The sequence below is a fragment of the Cryptotermes secundus genome, unplaced genomic scaffold (assembly GCF_002891405.2).
Source record: "Cryptotermes secundus unplaced genomic scaffold, Csec_1.0 scaffold262, whole genome shotgun sequence".
Taxonomy (NCBI): domain Eukaryota; kingdom Metazoa; phylum Arthropoda; class Insecta; order Blattodea; family Kalotermitidae; genus Cryptotermes; species Cryptotermes secundus.
The window spans coordinates 2,043,290-2,062,928 of record NW_019739214.1 but is presented as its reverse complement, the minus strand read 5'-3'; the positions used below and the strand labels follow the sequence as shown (position 1 = coordinate 2,062,928).

The following is a 19,639-nucleotide window of genomic DNA, read 5'->3' as shown; positions in this document are numbered from 1 at the left end:
AAGAAAGTAGGCTAAAAGTGGCTTCCAAATATTAAGATCTAAAATTATTGCCTATGGATGTATTTCCTTTTTCGAATTCGCGTCGTACCAGATCCGAATATTGGGAAAATGATGAAACTAGGACACTCTTGAGGTTTGTCACCGTCTCTGTCACAACATTCAGATAATGCGGAGATCTTTACAATGGAACAGACATATTCTATGACTCACTTCTCGACAAAAACATCCAAATATTCATCTCTTGATACTTAAATGCCTTTGCAAACTCCTTATTTCCAATGGATTCTGTTATATATTGTGTATCAGCTATATCATGAGGCGGGATATTGTAGTCGGTATAGGGACTGGCTACGGGCTAGACGATCAAGGGATCGGAATTCGAGTCCCGAGACAGGCAAAAATTCTTTCTTTTCCACGTCGTCCAGCCCGACTCGGGGGCCAACAAACCTATCCAATGGGTACCAGGGGCACTTCCCTCGGGGTTAAAGCGGCAGGGTTGTGAAGCTGACCACTCACATCCGGCTAGTGCCGAAGTCAAGAAAATTCCATTCCTCCATACGCCTTCATGGCTTAGAGCTTAGTTAGTTAAGCACAAGGACGATGCTTAACTTTTAAATTTTCGGTTTATAGCAAAGTTTCCTCTGGTTGCAATGTCGGACTACAGCTTTTCATGACATGACCTCTGGAAACCTAATACAAAGAGCTTAGTAGGATCGCTAGGGTACAGCTCAAGAGAAATGGAACGGACCCAATTTTTCACGTAACTAAATTACTGTGCTATATTTTATTTTCAAGACTGACTTGCAGCGTGAAGAATGTTGCATTCAGATTCAAACTGTAGATCAGCTGGAAGAAAAGGGACATCTGTTCTCCTTCTTGCACTATTCTTTCCTTTATTACTTCGCTTCTTCTACTTATTTCGTGAGAATATATCTGCATTCATCTGTCAAAGACAATCCAGATATTTGATCCAAAGACTCAGCCCCTTCTATTCCTTTAGCTGTTCCTTCACGCTCTCTTCCTTCTTCATTCTTTCATATCATTTCTTTTCTACTTGTTTTGAATCTGAGGTTCTCAGAGCGAAGACTATGAAATGCCAAATTCATGGAGCTGAATACTTCTTAAGAAGCAAACAGTTGTTCAGTCACACAAGGAATTCCCAGCATTTTATAGAACCCAAAGGTTTATTACTGTGTTCATAAAAGCCAGTTACTGGCTCGTATTATGAGCCATATGAATGTAATCCAACCCCCCATCCGATTTCCCTAAACTTATTTTAATATTATCCTTCCATCTATGCTTAAGTCTTCACACCAAATCCAGTAAGCGTTTCTCTTCCCCTATGTGTACTATCAATAAACAATATTATCACCTGGGATGTAATGCCGTGTAGTCTGGTTGAAGTATATTTTTTGGAGGAATATATTGCATCCATCTTCAGGGTCGAAGTTGGAATTTTGCTGCTCGCTTTTTGCTTCCATCTCCTACCATGAAGATGGAAGCACTTAATTCCAATGAGGTATCAGTGAACACCTACATTACTATACACCACCATATTCCAGAAGATGGCCCCTTTGAAGGGCCTTATTTGAAATCAATTGATTAAGAAAGTCACGCCAGACATTCATTCCAAGAAATTATCTTGTTTGATTAGTCGACGAGAGAATAACATGGAAACACGAATGTATACAGATTTACTGAGTTTCTGGACTTTGTTCATTGTTCAATATGCTAAAATTAAGGAACACAACGTTTCGGAAACTTGATCTGTTACCGTCTTCAGGTGAGAATATAGGCTTAGCTCTTTCTAAGGGACCCAATAGAATAGGCGTCCCCCCCACTCACCTGAGGCTGGAAACAGATCCAGTTTTCGAAAAGTTGTGTTCTACAGTTTTTAAAATTCTGGATGATGGACAAAGTCCAAAAACCCAGTAATTCTGGGTGATATAGTACCTCATCGTCAGAACACTCTAGAATCTACGACTGTGTTCGTTCACACATCAGCGTAGCCCACCTGGAAGTGGATGTCCTCTACGAGTATCTAAAATGATTGTCACACAGTCTCCTTCTGACGTAGGATTGAGATGGGTCATGTGAATGGCTGTCTGATGGCACTGTCAGTACCTGAGGTCATACAGCATCCAATGTTAGGGTAATCGGTGAATGATATTTTGGAAGAGATGTGAAATTAGTCGATAGTGTCCTAATTTGAGGTCTAGCTCGGGAAATACCTCGAGAGGAAACCATGAAAATCATCATTCATGATAGTCGGTGTCAAAGCCGAAGTTAGAACAGGGTACCTTTCAAATGCAAGTCAGAACCTTTTTCGCACTAACCAACTTACTCAATCAAGAATGGTAAGGTGGGAAATATATGCAAGGAAACAGCCATGGTATATTTTAAGGCAGTCTCGAAGCATTTTTCTGGAGTGACAGAGTAAATGAAAAAGATAAATCAGAATAACCCAAGTTCTTCTGTAGTATGTATCAGGTGTACTAACCACTGATGTACGCGATGTTAGGAAGCATCTCTGTATCTTACACCTATAAGTAATGTCTACTTTCATTTGTGTGTTTATTTTAATCTCACAGCTTTCAGTTATCAAAAAGCCTGACGCTGACATCTGTCAGCAAGGGAGCCAGAAAACTCGATAGAGGACGTGGATAAATGAAAAGTTGATTGCATGTAAGCGAAGAACTCAATTCAAAGATTGTTTTAGTTTTCGTGAGTGAGGAAATATTTCTTCTGGTTGCAGGTGGTAGCGAATTGCCTCTTGCTGCTGACCGCCAACCTTTTGGGCCTGACGTCCTATTACCTGGCGGACAAGCAACAACGCCGAGCTTTCCTGGAAACGCGTCAATCCTTGGAGATGAAGCTTGTCATAGAGGAGCAGTCGGCCGAACAGGTCTGTACCGCACAGATCTGCACAGCTGTTCAGATCCTTTCGGTGAAACCTTTCGAAGAATTAATCACTGATTCACTGACATTTTGTAACCTAAAAATGTAAAGTTGTGTCTGTGTTTGATTAGTTTAACACTAGACCATGAATACTTGCTGGGAAGTGGAGGTATGGTTCTACAATTCTTGACCTCAGGGTTAGATATAGGTGAACATCTGGTACGCTGGAGACTGCGGAGAAGAGAAAAGAATTCCCTTGCAGGGAATCGAACCTCCACCGTCCAGCCCTTAGCCTGTGGCTATACCGAGTGACTTATCTCGATTCCTTTAAAGCTGTCCTTGTTCTTAAATAATTAAGCATTATGCCATGAAAACAAACGGGGAAGGAGCTCCACCATTCTTGTCCTGGCCACTAGATGGAGGTGAATGGTCAGCTTCATGCCCCTGCTGATTTATCCCCGGGGAAGGAGTCCTCAGTACCCATTGGATAGGAGGCTGGATGGACCCTAGAACCGGTCTGGGCGTTGTAAGGAAAAGAAAATATATTGGGCCAGCCAAAAATAGATCCCCGTTCATCCTATCCGAGGCCCGTTGCTATACCAACTAAGCTAACCTGACTCCTAAAATGTAAAGATGTCACGGTGTTTACTGAATTAAGGGCTAAGCTATGAAGGCGTCAGGGGGAGTGAAGGCGTAGCTCTTCAACTCTTGACCTCGGCACTAGATGGTAGTGAGTGGACAGCATCACTGAACTGATAATCTGCAGACTGAACCATTACTGAGCTAGTTTTTCTCCGATCAAGACAGTTGACTTGCGATGAAACTCAGGATGAACTCTTTAAATATCATGTTACAATGATGATTGTACGTTTAAACCGTAACGTTTAGAATTAACAGAATTGGCGCGAAAAGAAGGTCACGTTAATTTTATGGATTGTGTTGGACTAGATCAATGCTTATTAACCTGGGGTTAAAGCACCTCAGGGGTGTGAAATGCTCTTTCTGGAGCACCGAGACGAACTTCATTTTTAGAAGGTGAACAATCAAAAATACAAACATAGGGACCTAAATACAATAAATAAAACTACTTTTTAGCAATCATATATATATATATATATTATAACGGATTCACTAGAAGCATTACTAGACAACCGCTTTATATGATACTCTCACGCAACAATAGGACGAATGTTATTGCTTGTTGCTAGGCAGCGGTCAGCACTACGATCAGCTGGCTGGGTGGCGGTCACATCATAAGTTTTCTGTAGGTTCAGCCAGCACGCCAATAGACTGGTGAGATAGTGAATACCTGACATATGTTTCCTGTGTGTGACCTGTGCCCAGGAGTTGTCTTGAAGATATTCGGCGTTACAACGCATTTTACAGAATTAGACTGGAGAGTTGAAGTCAGCCATGGTAAGTTCGTAGTTGAAGAAGAACTAGAAGTCAGCCTGTGAGGACTTAACGCGTGATTAGAAGACTTTATGTGTGCTGTAGTACAGTGACATTGGGAGTGTGTGATTAAGTGGGATGTTTATAGTTCCTGTGTAAAATCCGTTGACAGGAAACGGATAGTGAAAACATCGTCAAGGCTTAACCATAATTGAGATCTATTACCAAAAACGACTAGTGCAAGCAGATATAGAAGATTTTATTTATGCGTTATAATTACAGTAATCCTTAGAGTATTACGATCATAATTAATTGTAGTTACGACTTGTGAGTTGTCAATAAATCGTTTCGCCAATTCAAACCAGCGTCTATAGTCACTTCAACATGAGACAATATATTTATATTACATTTTAATGATTAATATGCAAACAAAAATGNCTTTCTTCAAAAATGTGTAGGTTTAAAGAACTGACCTGTTGCGGGGAATTTTGATAAGGGGTACGAGACTGTATTTTGAGAAACGCAGGGGCTGCAGGCTGCAGTAAATATTAGGAATGTCTGCTCTACATGCCTCCAAAAGGATTGTCTGAAGTACTACTTCTAAAATTTGTGAATGATTGTATTCTTGAGACCGCCTCTGTGGTCTAATGGTCAGAGTTCCTGCCTACAGACCCAGAGGTCCCAGGTTCGGTTCCCGGCACTACCAGATTTTCTGAGAAGTTGTGGGTCTGGAATGGGGTATAGTTCGGTATAGTTCGCTTGCGGACTACAGGCCACGGAGTTCTTTTTTTGAAGCGTACTACCTTCTGGAATGTAAGGCGGTGACGTCCGATAGTTCATCTTTGTTTCACAGTAACGTGCTGCCTCCATCTTCAGACTCGAAAAGTAAAGCAAGCAAATGACAGGTCAGGAGCAAGCAATAAGCATAGCTTGATTCTTATTGGTTTCTTGACTGTCTTACTTTCAACCATGAAGATGGAGGTAATACACTAACGGTTTACATAACATCACATTCTGGAATATATTAGAGTGTAAGAACATCTTAATTGCCCCTTTTCGCCAGAAAATTGGAGCTGGATAAAATTAAGGAAATTTAAAAAAGCGGAATATTTAAGCTCATGGGGAAAATGTTAATGTCTAAAGTTCTATAAACACGTAAAGGGAAGAGACGACTTTGGAGACTTCAGTGTAGATAACAGGATAACATTCATATTGATCTTCGATGAATATTTTGCCAAGATATGGATTCGATTAATTTGCCTCAGGATATGGCACACTGGTAGGTCGCCTTAACTCTGAAATGAATTTTTCTCTTGCATATATGCAGAGAATATTTTGGTTAGGGTAGACACTGTGGCATATTTGCTCAAAAAATGTGGAGGCAAAGAAACAACCGTTGCTGGGTAATGACCCGTACAAACGCAACAGAGAAACTCGTCACGTACGCTATGATGTCACGCAACAACAGAAGAGGAGTTGTAAGCGGCGTTCTCTGTGGTTTCGCGCCTTGCTCGTTGCTCCGCAACTGTACGATAAACACATTTCTGCAGCATTGAATCAACACGCAACAAAAGGAGGAAGCTGTGTTCGGTAGTAAGAAATTTTCTGGTTCGTTCCTGAAAATTTTTAATTTATCTTGAAAGTAATTAAAGTATGTGTGTGCGTGTTTGTGCCGGTACGATGACAGACACCTGAAGACAGGAGCAGAGTCAACTCTCGAAACAACGTTTATGACAAACATGCTTAAATATTTTGTGGCTTATTTTTTGACGCTGGAAATGGCTAGGTTATTAAATAGTCGAATGACAGGATGGCCGATGAATAATGAATTAGAAAAGATATGAAAGGAAGCTGTTGTATACGGATCGAGGTATTATGCAGGCACATCCTCTCAGGTGTTTGGGAAATCAACTAAAATCATCAATCAAGATACCAGATGTTCCTGCCAAAATTCGAATCGAGTGCCTCCAATATAGGAGTCTGGAGCGTTACGTCTACATGTTTTTGTAATAATGACTCCATCATTGACAAAAATATTTGGAGAATTATTACAAACTTGAATTATTAAGATATTCCGTCTTCTGTCTGTGACGTTATATTGCCATTCTTGCCCGATCTTATTCCCATCTACACGATACAAATTCTTTCTATAAGTGTTTTCCTCCATAATACGGCTTATGAATACAAGAGGCTTCTTCAGTTTCCTTGGTCCTTGGCATATCAAATTGAAGTTCTAAGTATCCGTCGTGTTGGAGAATAAAACGACGCTATCGCTGCGTGGAGCGTCAAGACCGTCTGAAGTTTAAAATCGTCCGTCCTGGGAAAGACTCCACACTCCCGTTCATCAATCGCAACTCTGAGCACGAGCCTGGATTACGTCGATTTTGCTTCACAGCTTCTGTCAGACAAGTCGATTATACTGAATATCTTAACATTTATCTTGTAAAATTTGAAGTTCTCACAGCGGTGGTTTTGCAAAGTTCTATTTTCCTCGAAGTAACACCATGTAGTCAGCTGAAAGTGAACCGGCGTTTCGGAGGAACATTTCGCTCCAATCTTAAACTCTCATTAGTAAACCAAGCAAGCTCTGATTGCAACCGGCTTCATGCAGGTTTTTTGCTTGGCTTATTATATTACCCTGAAGATGGAGGCGACATATTACTCCTAAACTTGATAGATTTTCAATGGAATACATGGCTTTATATGTCAGAGGACGGGAACTCAATATTTATTTCAATTTCAGGCATACCCATTGAGATACGAGGGAAAACCGCATATAATTCGTTAGAAAAGTATCCTCGGTAGAAGTACAACGGCCATTTTGCTCTTTCATTTCTTTAAGTAACGTGAAAGTTTGTGAACGTACTTTTTCCAGCCATAACAAGATAAAATGCTGCCGACTTCAAGAATAATTTACGATCTAAAATTCTCACAGCGCTGGTTATGAAAAATTTATCCCCTTTGATAAAACACCGTGTAATCCGTTTCAAGTTAGTCAATGGTTCGGAAGAGCTGTCGCCTCCATCTTCACGGATAAAAAATAAACCAAACAAGAAAGCAGCATGAAGCAGGCAGCAAGCAGATGTTAATTTTCAACTTTCAAATTGGTGATGATATTTTCTTCCGAAATGTCTATTAACTTTCAACGGACTACAGGCTTTATATCCCTTGAGAGAGAATACTGTTATTTAATTCTGTCAGTAAGAGTATGACGATAATGTGACATTAATGAGAAGCCTGTGCTTAAAGTGTAGACGAATATTTGTGTAAACCAACTAATTACCATTTTCGAGATTATCTTGTTCCACCCAGATGATCGGCAAGTCCCACTAATGGGGCGTATGTCACGGGTTGAGAAACGCAGGTCTGAACTGTCACAGCAGATTTACAATGCTCCATCGAAAACACAATCTCACAGACATAAAGTTGTAAAGCTTATGTTATATTTTCAATATCACAGAGTAGAATATGTTAGAAGCCTCTTTTCATGGCACAGAAATTCACACAACTGCGGTGAATTCATTCAGAAGCTTGATCACAGTCAAGGCATACGCCAAAAACAGATTTTGCATCTCCACACAGCGAACTTGACAGTGAATTCTGAATGCGGTTAAACGCGTTGAAATTGTATATCGAACTTCACAATACAGAACAAGGAATTTCTGCTAGAAATGATGTTCATGATACAATTTATATACAAGTCTTTCAACGTTAACCTAACTGGCTTGCCACACATTTCCACTTCTGCCCCAGAGAACCTATTGTTTTATGCTTCCATCAGGGCATTCAGTTTAAGTCACCCGAATATTTACAATGTCTGATATTGTATAGGGGCTTCTGGACGAATAACGAATGCTCCTGAGAGGCGATATCAAATATAATAAAAAGACTTCTCCCATTTGGCTATTACGGAAACAGAGAGATCCCAAGTTTATCATGATATGATTCTATGCATGTTTGAAGCTGAGGATACTTGAATTGAGGTTCGACGTTTCCATGAGAGTGATAATGGGTTTATGATACTGTGTAGACTGGTAGGTCGATACCAGCACTGTGTAGAAAGCGGTTGCCTCCTTCTTTAATGTATATAGATATGGAGGTAGCAGGTCATTCTGAAAGGACAGTAATATATATGATGTTGTAACGGATTTGTTCGAAAGCATGGCTAGGCAACGGCTAGATAAACACTTCGCGATACTCACACCCAACAATAGGACGAATGTTATAGCTCTTTGCTTGGCGGCAGTCAGCGCGCCAATGAACTAGCTGGATAGCGGTCATGCGATATATTTTCTGTAGGTCTTGCTAGCGTGCCAATGGACCGGCGGGACAGCAAACTTGTGACATATATGGTATATATATGGTAAGAATTCCTTCTCGGATCATCCATTACGCCTTAAGCACATGAAGGGAAAGTCTGTATTTCAGAAAATACAGAAGGAAATTTCTTTTTTGAAACTTCACATACTGCAGATTAGATTAAAATCCGCCCAATTAATTTTATTTATAATACATAGCAGGCGGAAAGCTAGGTTGGTAAAGATTTACAAAGACAAGACCGTGGCCTATTTCAGTATAATCTTCCAGAATTTCTTTGGCCACATAGAGTAAAGCAATGAAAGGATTGGTTAGGATACATGGAAAACTTGCTGCAATTCTAACCCGTTCTGCATAGCCTTTCTATCATATCGTCATGTGTATGAGTGACTATAGACGGGGTTGGGATTGGTGATTGTATTTATTGAACGCCTATGCACACAACTCGTAACTTGCAAGCACCTACAACAGCCTCGCTGGTTTACACTCTCTCGTGGGCACTATAACTGCAGCACACATAAATTCTTCTGTCTTCAATAGTCCGTTCCTGTTAACGGATCTTAACAATGTCCTCTATTAACGTCCTTCTTACCTGGCCAGTATTCCACAATTGACTAAACTCTAAACTTAACCCATTCGTAACCACTGGCACAGGCCATGTAGAAAACACCTTTCATTTTTGCACTTCAATCATTATCGTGGGAACACTTTTGTTTGCCAAGCAGTTACTTAGCAGCGGTTGCCGTATATTTGCTTATTCCGCGGTTGTTGCCTAGCAGCGGACGTTGTTTCCAGAGTCATTAATTAGCAACGGGTCTACATGCCACAGTATAATTTACGCAACGCTACCCAGAGTCGAACGGTAGAACAATTGTTAATTTTAAGATATGTGGAAAAGCGACCGTGACCTACTGTGCTGGGCATTATCCGAATTTGGTTCACGATAACCATGTATACCTCAGTAAGAATAGTTGGTGTTGAGCCGAAAATCCAACTCGAAACTTTCAGAATGTGAAGCTAACTAACTAATTAATTAACTAACTAACTAACTAACTAACAGACAAATGTGTTCACTCATTCATTCCACGTAGCCGAGTAATTCTTCAGAAGCCGCCAATTGTGCAGCTACTCTAGAATTTCCGAAAAATTTATGGAACCCGAAATTTTGTTACCGTGTTCACAAGAGCCTTCCACTGATTCCTACCCTGAGGCAGATGAATGCAGCCCATACCACACCATCCAATTTCTCTAAGACCAATTTTAATATTATCCTCCACCCACGTCTAGATCTTCCTAATGATCTCAATTCTTGTGATTTTGTCATCAAAACCTTGTAAGCAAGTTACACCTTAGGGGGAGTATCATTCACGATAACATAAATACGATAGGATGTTTTAAGACAGGTACTCGGACTTACGCTACAGAATTGGAAACTGAATATCTGAGCCGTGGCCGGGAAACATATGAAGTGAGCAAAAGCCTTAGCATGGTTGTCTGAGTCTAGCTGAGTCACCGCAAATACGCATGATCGCTGTCTCGCACTTGCCAGAGTTAGTGGGCGGCTGTAAAATGAGATTTGTAGCCAAACATAAAAAATGTTTCTTCTGAAAGTGTTTTCAAACAAGAGTATTTCAAAGAATTTAGAGGTTATGTTTTCTGTGGCCGAAAAATCTTACGAGAATAGTCTATATGTGATATTTACCTTTAAACATATTTAATTTATTGGCAATTTTCCTTACATATAGGCAAGCACATTTTGACTGGATCTAAGTGCTCTGAATTTACCACCGGCTGGTACACATCCACTGTGTGTAACAAAATATGAAATATTCCATCCGTTTGGAGCTAAACACGCCAATAATTTAAAAAAATATATCTAATAACAATTCTCCAAAGTCAGTTCAATTTAATGACAGCAACATGATTTCGCTTATCAATACGAAACTAGAAAATCCACTGAAACTGATTATGTCTTTCCAAAGCACGTTCTTTGATGACTTCAAATGCTCGACGACATGCGTTTTCGTTTATTGCTGATGAAAATAATTTTCTGTAAATATACGAGCGTTATTCGTATCCTGCACAGAGTCCTATTTCAGTTTTCCTTGAAATATTTACCGAAAAATATTTCGAATAAGAATAATACACCATAATGAGCTATATATTTTTTTTATTGGCACTACAGCCCCAGTGGGCCTAGGCCTACCTCCATGAAATTCTCCGTTCACTTCGGTTTTTCTAGATCTTACACATTCGGTAGGACTCCTTGGGCGGGTAATCAGCTCGTCGCAAGGCCTCTACCTGTACACAAACGCAGAAAAACGCAAACACACAAACTAAACATCCATGCCCTGAGTGGGATTCGAACCCACGATCCCGGTTTCCAATCGAGCGAAGACAGTACATGCCTTAGACCGCTTGGCTACCGTGACCGGTGCTCTACATCTTACACATACACTTTTCTACGACAGGCCAAATTTAAGAAAGCTATAAAATCTTCTTATATCTGTTTTGTCTAAAGGTAATATTACACTGATCCATGAGAAACGAAACTGAATAAACCCAGAACTTTATTTATTATAATATTCAATTTAATTCTGCATTCATGATATGGATCTAATTAAGGATAAATCACGTTAAAGATATTGTATATTGTATATTAAATATTACTTTTAATTAAATAAATATTAAGCATATATACAAGACTGCGTTATTTCTCTTATTTGCATGGTTTCGAAACGTGTTTTTGTCATATTAAAAGAAATAAGACTGAATGTATTTGAGAATAGGATGCTTCCGTTTCTACAGAAACAATCGGAACAGCCACAAACAGCACAAAAGAAAAACACACCAATAAAAACGTAAGTAACATCACAAATGCAGAGATAGACTATAAATAAGATATACATATTTTAAATAAAACATTAATATAACTCATTACAGATACAGCAGATATGTGTATAACAAGTACAGTATACACCATCGTCAAAATTCTTTCAAGTCTAACCAAGTACATGATAATCCAATATAACCTAAAATATTTTTGAAACATGTACATCAAAATGGAAAGCAGAACATCGTAATAACAGATATACTACAGAACACAATGTTTTGGAAACTGGATCTGTTTCCGTCTTCAGGTGACAGGATGGTAGACATCTACCATGTTTGGTCAGTTACAAGTACTGTACGTCCAGTAATTAAGGTTAGTTTCTGAAACGGCGGACAAAGTCCAAAGCACCAGAAATCTCAAGAGACAACCAAAACACGTTGACCGTTAATGTTATTCAATGCAAATATTTGTTGGTCCACAATTTATTACGCTCGGTCCAAACGGCGCAATCCTGTGTGTACCTAGCGGAGTAAAAACGATCAAGCTGCACGCGATTTAACGCAGCAAATCTATGAAGGTAGCTTCAGCGCTAATCTGACTCTAACAAAGTTGGGCAACTATGTGAGAGTGACATTTGAGAATTCTCACTGCGGTGAAAAGGAAGGTTACTGCAACCCCGCTAGGGGCTCTGTATGTGCCTCCGTTTCTTTTTTATTTCTTTCTTTCCCCGTACACATAGAGGCCTTCCGATGGACCGGTCACCTATCTCAGCAGTCCTACCGGCTGCTTGAAAGAGCGATACTACAAATATTACCAGTTTAATTTTTCGTTATGTTGTAATAATAATAAATTCTATGGAGCTGAGTCTTCGTTGGGAAGGCGCCAGTCGCTCAGGAACTCAGGGATTTCCTTACATTTCATGGAATCCGAAAGATCATACCGTGTTGACAAGAGCTCTCCATTGGTCCCCATCTTGCCCCAAGTCAGTCAAGTCTATATCACCCAATTCCTTCCCTTTAAGATCTATTTTAATATTATTATTCCACCTATGTCTGTGTCTTCTTACTGGTCGCTTTCCTTTCTGTTCTCCCAACAAAACTCTTTATTCGTTCCTCTTATTTCCTATGAGTACTACATGTCCTGCCCATCTGATTGTCCTTGACTTGATCATTCTAGTCATATTTGACATAGAGTAAAAGTTACGAAGCTGCTCTTTATGCAATTGTCCTGTCACTTCATCCCTCTTCGGTCCAAAATATTTCCTCAGAACCCCTTTAAAAATATCTTCCATCTATGTTCTTCCCTTAATTTTTCACACCCATACAAAACTATAGGAAAACGTAAACTTTTGTTTATTTTAGTTTTAACGATTTTAGAAAGCAGACGAGAAGACTTAAGGTTCCGAATTGGATGGTTGCAAGCATTATCCGAATTCAACCTGCCCTTAAGTTACTTATAAATCAAATTTCGATCTGTCCCTGCCGTTCTCAAATATCTGAACTTTGCCATGTTTTCATATCATCTACTAGCTAAATTTATGTCATGATTTTGCCCTGCATTCTGGTGACGAGACAGCGACATATACTTAGTTATCTCTGCGTTTACTTATACAAAAACCTCCTTACTACCGCTAGAGTTTCGGTGTTTTCAGTTATGGTATTTATGTTACCTCTCAACATGTTATATAATATAATTATAATAATAATACATTTACCGGTAGGAAAATTTGCTAACAAGTTTCTCTATTGTCAGCAATCATCAATTTCATTTGATATGCTTATTTCGAACGCTTCCTGAATCCTGCAGTTTGTGTGTTGCAACATTAAATGTTATGATTAGCTCTGATCACGCGAAGAGCAGCCAATATTACAACACAACCATATTCTCACTATACACGCATGAACTCTGAAGAGGAAAGAAACGTTGGTATATACCAGCATGACTATAGAATATCAGGAAACAACATTCTATTCTAATCTTCCTTTTCCCTTGTTGTCATGGATGTGAAATCTTTGTGACATATTCCGTGTAACTTTGGGATTTGAGGGCAGTAAAAAGTAGTTTTATCATTGTGTACTCAGTCATAAAACATAGAGCTGCGGGTGGAGAACATGTTTAAGTCCCCGAAGGTGTTAATTTTAACTTCCTTTTATAAACACTATATGAGAAAGTAACGTAACGGTGAGACATCGGACTCAGGTATTGGTCAGAGTTACAAGTTTTCATCATTCCCAAATGTGAAAAAAAAAAATCTATAATTCCGTCTCTCTATCTGCAAGTACGTATTTCTGTCTATGTTTGCCTTACCAGAACCGGACATATTTTATTCATATTCAGTATTTAAGAGTGTTAACATTCTGGGCACTGCGCCGTTAATTTGAATATTCTAGCTCCAAGAATTGGAGCCCTGGTAGATGGCGCAGCAGCATAAAGTACGAAGTTATTCTCATTAAAATGTATAAAGGATTTGTGGAGAAAAATTTCCTTAATAAATCTGCATGGATGCTATCTTAGGAAAATAAAGGTAGTCGCACTAGAGACGGAAATGAAAACTGTTGATTTTTTTCGAAATCGAGTTTACTGCTCGGAAGAATTTCCCTGTTATTCGGTATTCAATACCTGGCAAAAGTCTACAGAACGACAATCGATTTCGTTTCCAACGCAATTTAGTCTAGATCAACTATATATTAGGAAGCATGTGCAATATCTTTACACCGATTGTCTTAGTGTATGTTCTATTGGCTTGCAAACTACAAGTGCGCACAGCGTCCGGTTATCAACATGGCCTGTCCCGGATCGCTTACAAGCGACTCGGCCGTGTAGAAATGCAATTCCCGGTAAGGGGAGACGCTATATACAGCGCCCATGGTTTGGTATCTGCTGAAAACAGTCGCTGAGGCGGGAGACATGGGAAGAAGCAAGTTGGGTCACTTCGTTGTCCCTCTAACATAGTCAGGAACTTGCTGGATGCAATATGGTTAAAACGACAGGGACAAACAAATTGGAACTTCCGCATGAGTTCCGATATTCTTAGTATCGAACGGCTCTTTGTAAATCTTATTTTAACCCTTCGTGCATAAACTGATTCATATATGTACCACTGCTTTAACATTAAAATCTGCATTTACCTGTACAGTTTATGTTAATTACGAGATTTGTGTGGTTCTCAGAATAAATACGATTTATTTTCCTATGAAGCGTCAACCACTTTGTCTTCATAATGTTTTCTACAAGATAGCAACTAAATTTTCGTATCATGTAGATGAGGTCATTGGATTTTTCAATTTACCTGATCTTTCCACCCGCCCTCTGGCCCTGAAGTAGACTCAACCTCTAACAAAATGAGTACCAGGATTCTTCCTAAAGGTAAAGGCGGCCGGCGTGTAAGACTGACACCCTCACTGCCCTCTAGAAAATGTGGGAACCTCAACGTCTCAGAGGTCTATGGACCTCCACACCCCGTTACAGGAATAGCTTTACCTTTTTCTTTTACCTTCATGTTTAAACGAATTCCATGCCTCAGAGAGTTGCGGTAATATTATATAATTTGCCTAGAAAGAACTATGGAATAACAAAAAACAAACAGACAAACACTCCGTGGCCTGTAGTCCGCAAGGGAACTATACCGACCGAGCAAACCGCCGCTTGTCGGCGAAGTTAGTGCCAACTTCAGCGGATAGGGGATGTCGCGTGGTCAGCGCAACGAATCCCCACGGCAGTTAATCTCTGTTTTCTAAATCGGAACCGCTACTTTTCCAGTCAAATAGCTCCGCAATTTTCTTCACGAGGCTGAGTGGACCCGTTTCAGCCGTACTACTTGTCAGAAAATCTGGTAGCGGCGGGAATCGAACCCGGGAACTCTGGATCTGTAGCCAGGAACTCCGACCACTAGACCATAGAGGCGGTCACTATGGAATAACACGAACATCTGAGATCAGAGAGGCTTGCGGAATACGAAGCAGGAATATCCATCACTCAACTCCGTCTCTTGGCGTGTGAGAAAAATTTCATAAACATTTCTATAAGTTCAGCATATTCTTTCTTACATTTCCACTTAAATAATTTATACAATTTCCGCTCTTTATAGACCGACCATAAATAAATACGCACGTGTACCTGTGGTCGATAGAATGTCAATGAGAACTGAATCAATATTGGGCTGCAGGGGCGCAGAAAGTGGAATACGGTTCACGTAATGTCGGTAAAAGGAAAGGAGCTTTTCGGACGTATTAGTATTTCCAGTCACTGCATGAGGGAAAGGCGTTAGTCCATGTCTGTCACGCAAAACGAATATGGACGTACGGAAGACGAAGGAAAGCTTAACTCTAAATCCATATTTACCTACTATTTTATAGACAACTAACTCCATGGAGACTTGTCCTTCTTAAGAAGCCGATAGTCGCTCAGCCACTCAACTTCTCAAAATTCTATGGAACATGAAATTTCATTATCGTGTTCACAACAGAATCTCATTTGTCCTTATCCTCAGCCAGATCAAGCCAATATATATCGCCCCATCCTGTTTATCCAAAGTCCATTTTAATATTATCCTTCCACCAATGTCTTGATCTTCCTAGTGCTCTCTTTCCTTCTTGTTTTCTTACAAAAATCTTGTATGTGCAATACAGGGGAAATTGTGTTTTCTATGTGATTGCGTCAAGAAAACGCACAGAATAAGAGACATCTACTGCTATGCAACCAAGCCTTAAACACGCATCTTTAACAATAGAATACAGTGTTTTCCATGGATCCGTGCAGAAGAGGTATCTTAAAGACAGTCGGCGCTACAATTTCAGTTCACGGTAGGAGACAGCCACGGTAAGTTCGTAGTAGAAGGAAAATTAGAAGTCGGCCCGTGAAGACTCAACGTGTGATTAGATGATTTACGTATGTGTGCTGTATTGCAGTGATATTGGGAGTGTGACAATTATATGTAGTTCCTGTGTTAAAATCCGTTGCCAGGAATCGGACAGGGAAAACTTTGCGCAAGAATAGCCATTACTTAGATTTGTTACCTAGCAAAGACTAGTGTAAGCAGATATAGGTAGAAGACTTATTTATAAAGAAAAACTCCGTGATTTTAGTCCACAAGCGATCTTTACCGACCGAGCGACCGTCGCTTGTCGGCGAAGTTTAGTGCCAACTTTTGCGGATAGAAGGCGTTGCGTGGTCAGCGCAACGAATCCCCACGGCCGTTAATTTTGGTTTTCTAGACCGGAGCCGCTATTTCCTTGAAATAGCTCCTCAATTATCCTCACGAGGCTAAGCGCACTCCGTACCAGACCCACTACTTCCCAGAAAGTTTGGTAGCGCCGGGAATCGAACCCGGACCTCTGGATCTGTAGCCAGGAACTCTGACCACTAGATCACAGAGGCGGTCTACAAGACTTTACTTACGTACTTACTTACTTACTTACTCATGGAGCTGAGCCCTTCTGGAGGAGCCGCCAATTGTACAGCTACTCAAGAATTTCCCAGAATTTTATGGAACCCGAAGGTTTATTACCGTGTTCACAAGAGCCCTCCACTGGTCCCTATCGTGAGCCAGATCGATCCAATCAAACCATCTCATCTTATCTCACTAAGATCCATTTTAATATTGTCCACCCAACTACGCCTTGGTCTTCCCAGCGGTCTCTTTCCTTCTGGTTTTTCCACCAATATCCTATATGCATTCCTCGTCTCCACAATTCGTGCTACATGCCCTGCTCACCTCATCCTCCTTGACTTGATCATTCTAATTATAATTGGAGAAGAGTACAAGTTATGAAGCTCCTCATTATGCAGTTTCTCCAATCTCCTGTCACTTCATCCCTCTCCGGCCCAAATATTCTCCTCAACACACTGTTCTCAAATATTTTGAATAAAATTCCGTACTAAATTTTCTCTAGCATTCTTAACGAATGTTATGGTTCAATTTGAGATCTGCTCTATTTAATGGTCTAAGTGAACTTTCAGTTTCATATTGTTAGTTGTTTTGAGACATGTCAAGAATATTACGTTATTACTATTATTTTTATGGTAATTACTGTGCTTTATTTTTTGGTGTTATTTATTGTTTTTAAATATTTATTTCGGAGATTAGCCTTTTCTTGAGTTACGCTCAAAGCTTCGACATCCAAGTACTTCAGGGGAGCTTTGGGGAAACAACAAAAGAACCAGGGCAAAATGTAGCGATCGTCCCCTCAAACTCCTTTTGGTAAAGAGGGGAGGAACTGCTAAGTTTGAGAGATCACAAAACGTGCTCTCTACAACTTTTATTTCATTTCATTATTTGTGCCTTTATTTTAACACTATTTAAGGTGAGCGCCGACAAAAGCCTAAATAACGCAGTAGATGAAGAAATTGTCTGCCCGCGTCAGTAAACTTTCTCAAGGCAATAGAAAAGTTTAATTTGAAAAGGAGTCCAGTAATTTGAACATATTCAGATTCTTACGTGTTCGCCTTCATGAAAACAGCGCCTACAGCCAGGAGCCGATATAGGCACAGGGCATAAAGCCCCGTGACTTAAGGGGCCCCACGCAAGGCGGGCACGAAACTTTTCTAGTATATTAGTGTAGATGTTCCATAAGGCTTTCATTTGCAACGAGCTTCTACTGGGTTTTATAAATAATAAAGTGTGCCACAAACCCACACCCCACCACACATTTCAGTGCCATTGTGTCCCACAGTGAACACTTGGCCTATGGCTCCGCCTCTGGCTACGACATATGTCACGTGATACGAGTCGAGTGTTGCCTCAATTAAACAAGCTGGTTGTACACGTATTTCGACGCTCATGTTGAAAGAGCCTTGAGCCACTTACTGATGGCCTTAAAAATGCGTGTCTTCGAGCAAATCTTTTTGCAAAGCTTCCTGTTTTGTCACATAACTTGAAATACTTGATAGGCTTTTTAATACATACGTATTAACTTTCTGTTATACTATTAATTCTATCTTTTTAATATCACGATTTTTAGATAATAAAATCGATAATGTTCGGTTCGTTGTGAAAAGGGTCACGGAAGACAGGAGAAAATAATTTCTTAAGTAGGTAGACTCTGAAAGAAAGTTTATTAAATGAAGCTTTGTTACTTTATATTACACATTTTTTTCCTTTTACACAATAAGTTTTTACTTTTTTGGTGAGTGGTTAATATTAGGTGAGTTTTGAAAAGAGAACGAGTAAGGAGGGAAAATTGACTTGTTAAAAAGTGAGCTTTTAAAATAAAATTAAATACCATACAAAGTTCAGGGAGAAGCGGCCTCCGTAGTCTAGGGGTAACGTTCCAACCTCATGAATCATGGTACGCGGGTTCAAACCCGGCGGAGGTCGTGGAATTTTTAAGGGCGGAAAATTCAGGGAACAAGTCCTCCGGGAGGGGCTTTAAGCCGTGGGTCCCGTGTCGTAGCTTTACGGCACATAAAAGAACCTCATGTCTCCAAAGGAGGCCACTGAGCTAAATTAAGGACATTTCCCGCCCAACAGTAGTCTCTAACGCCTCTGGTAGATGGGGGAAGCATCGAGATACCTCTGAGCCAGTAGAGGCCGACCACGCTGGCTGATTAGGGACTGATGGTAAGCACCAGTATCGGTAGGGTATAGACGCTGGTAGAAGATCATAGGGGGACGCACAATACATCAAACTGGTCACGGTGCATGGGGAAACCCACCTCCTCCAATAACAACAATAACAACAAGTTCAGGGAGACGTAATAGTTCCCCTGTAAAGCAACTGGTAACTTTTGAAAATACCAGCAGCCATGAAATAAGTTAGTTTCTCCTGACCCATGCCCTTCTCAGAATTTCTTTATTACAAAAACTTCTAGACATTGTTACAAATACAGTCATAATACTTAACACAACTTCATTTTATTATTCTGAAAATATTCAGACTAATGCCAGCTAATGTTCGCGATAAGATAACGGATCACAAGAAATAAATTTTATTAAAGAAAATCAAAGTAGAAAAGTTGTGAAATTTAAAGGATTCTAATAATATTGCACAGGCCTAACACTCGGGAATACTGGATTTTTGGAAACTCTCGATCGTCCGGTAATGTAAAAATGTTCTCCATCATATCCTAAACAACACTAAAAGATAGTGTTCTTTCGAATCCTGGACTTTGGACAAAGTCCAAAATATCAGTTACCCCGAGTAGAAAAACGGTGCTGTCTCAGACAGCCGCTTGATATGGGTGTGCTGTGTTGTCATCAAA

The 19,639-nt window shown here is 40.0% G+C and overlaps 1 protein-coding gene across 1 annotated transcript in view; it reads left to right on the top strand.

Annotated features, from left to right (window-relative positions):
• Window positions 1-19,639, top strand: part of LOC117282028 (adenylate cyclase type 3) — a 295,000-nt gene that overhangs the window by 131,340 nt on the left and 144,021 nt on the right. The window contains exon 2 of the mRNA XM_033754352.1: window positions 2,756-2,905. Coding sequence (XP_033610243.1) covers window positions 2,756-2,905 — 150 coding nt within the window. The remainder of the gene's footprint in view (window positions 1-2,755; window positions 2,906-19,639) is intronic.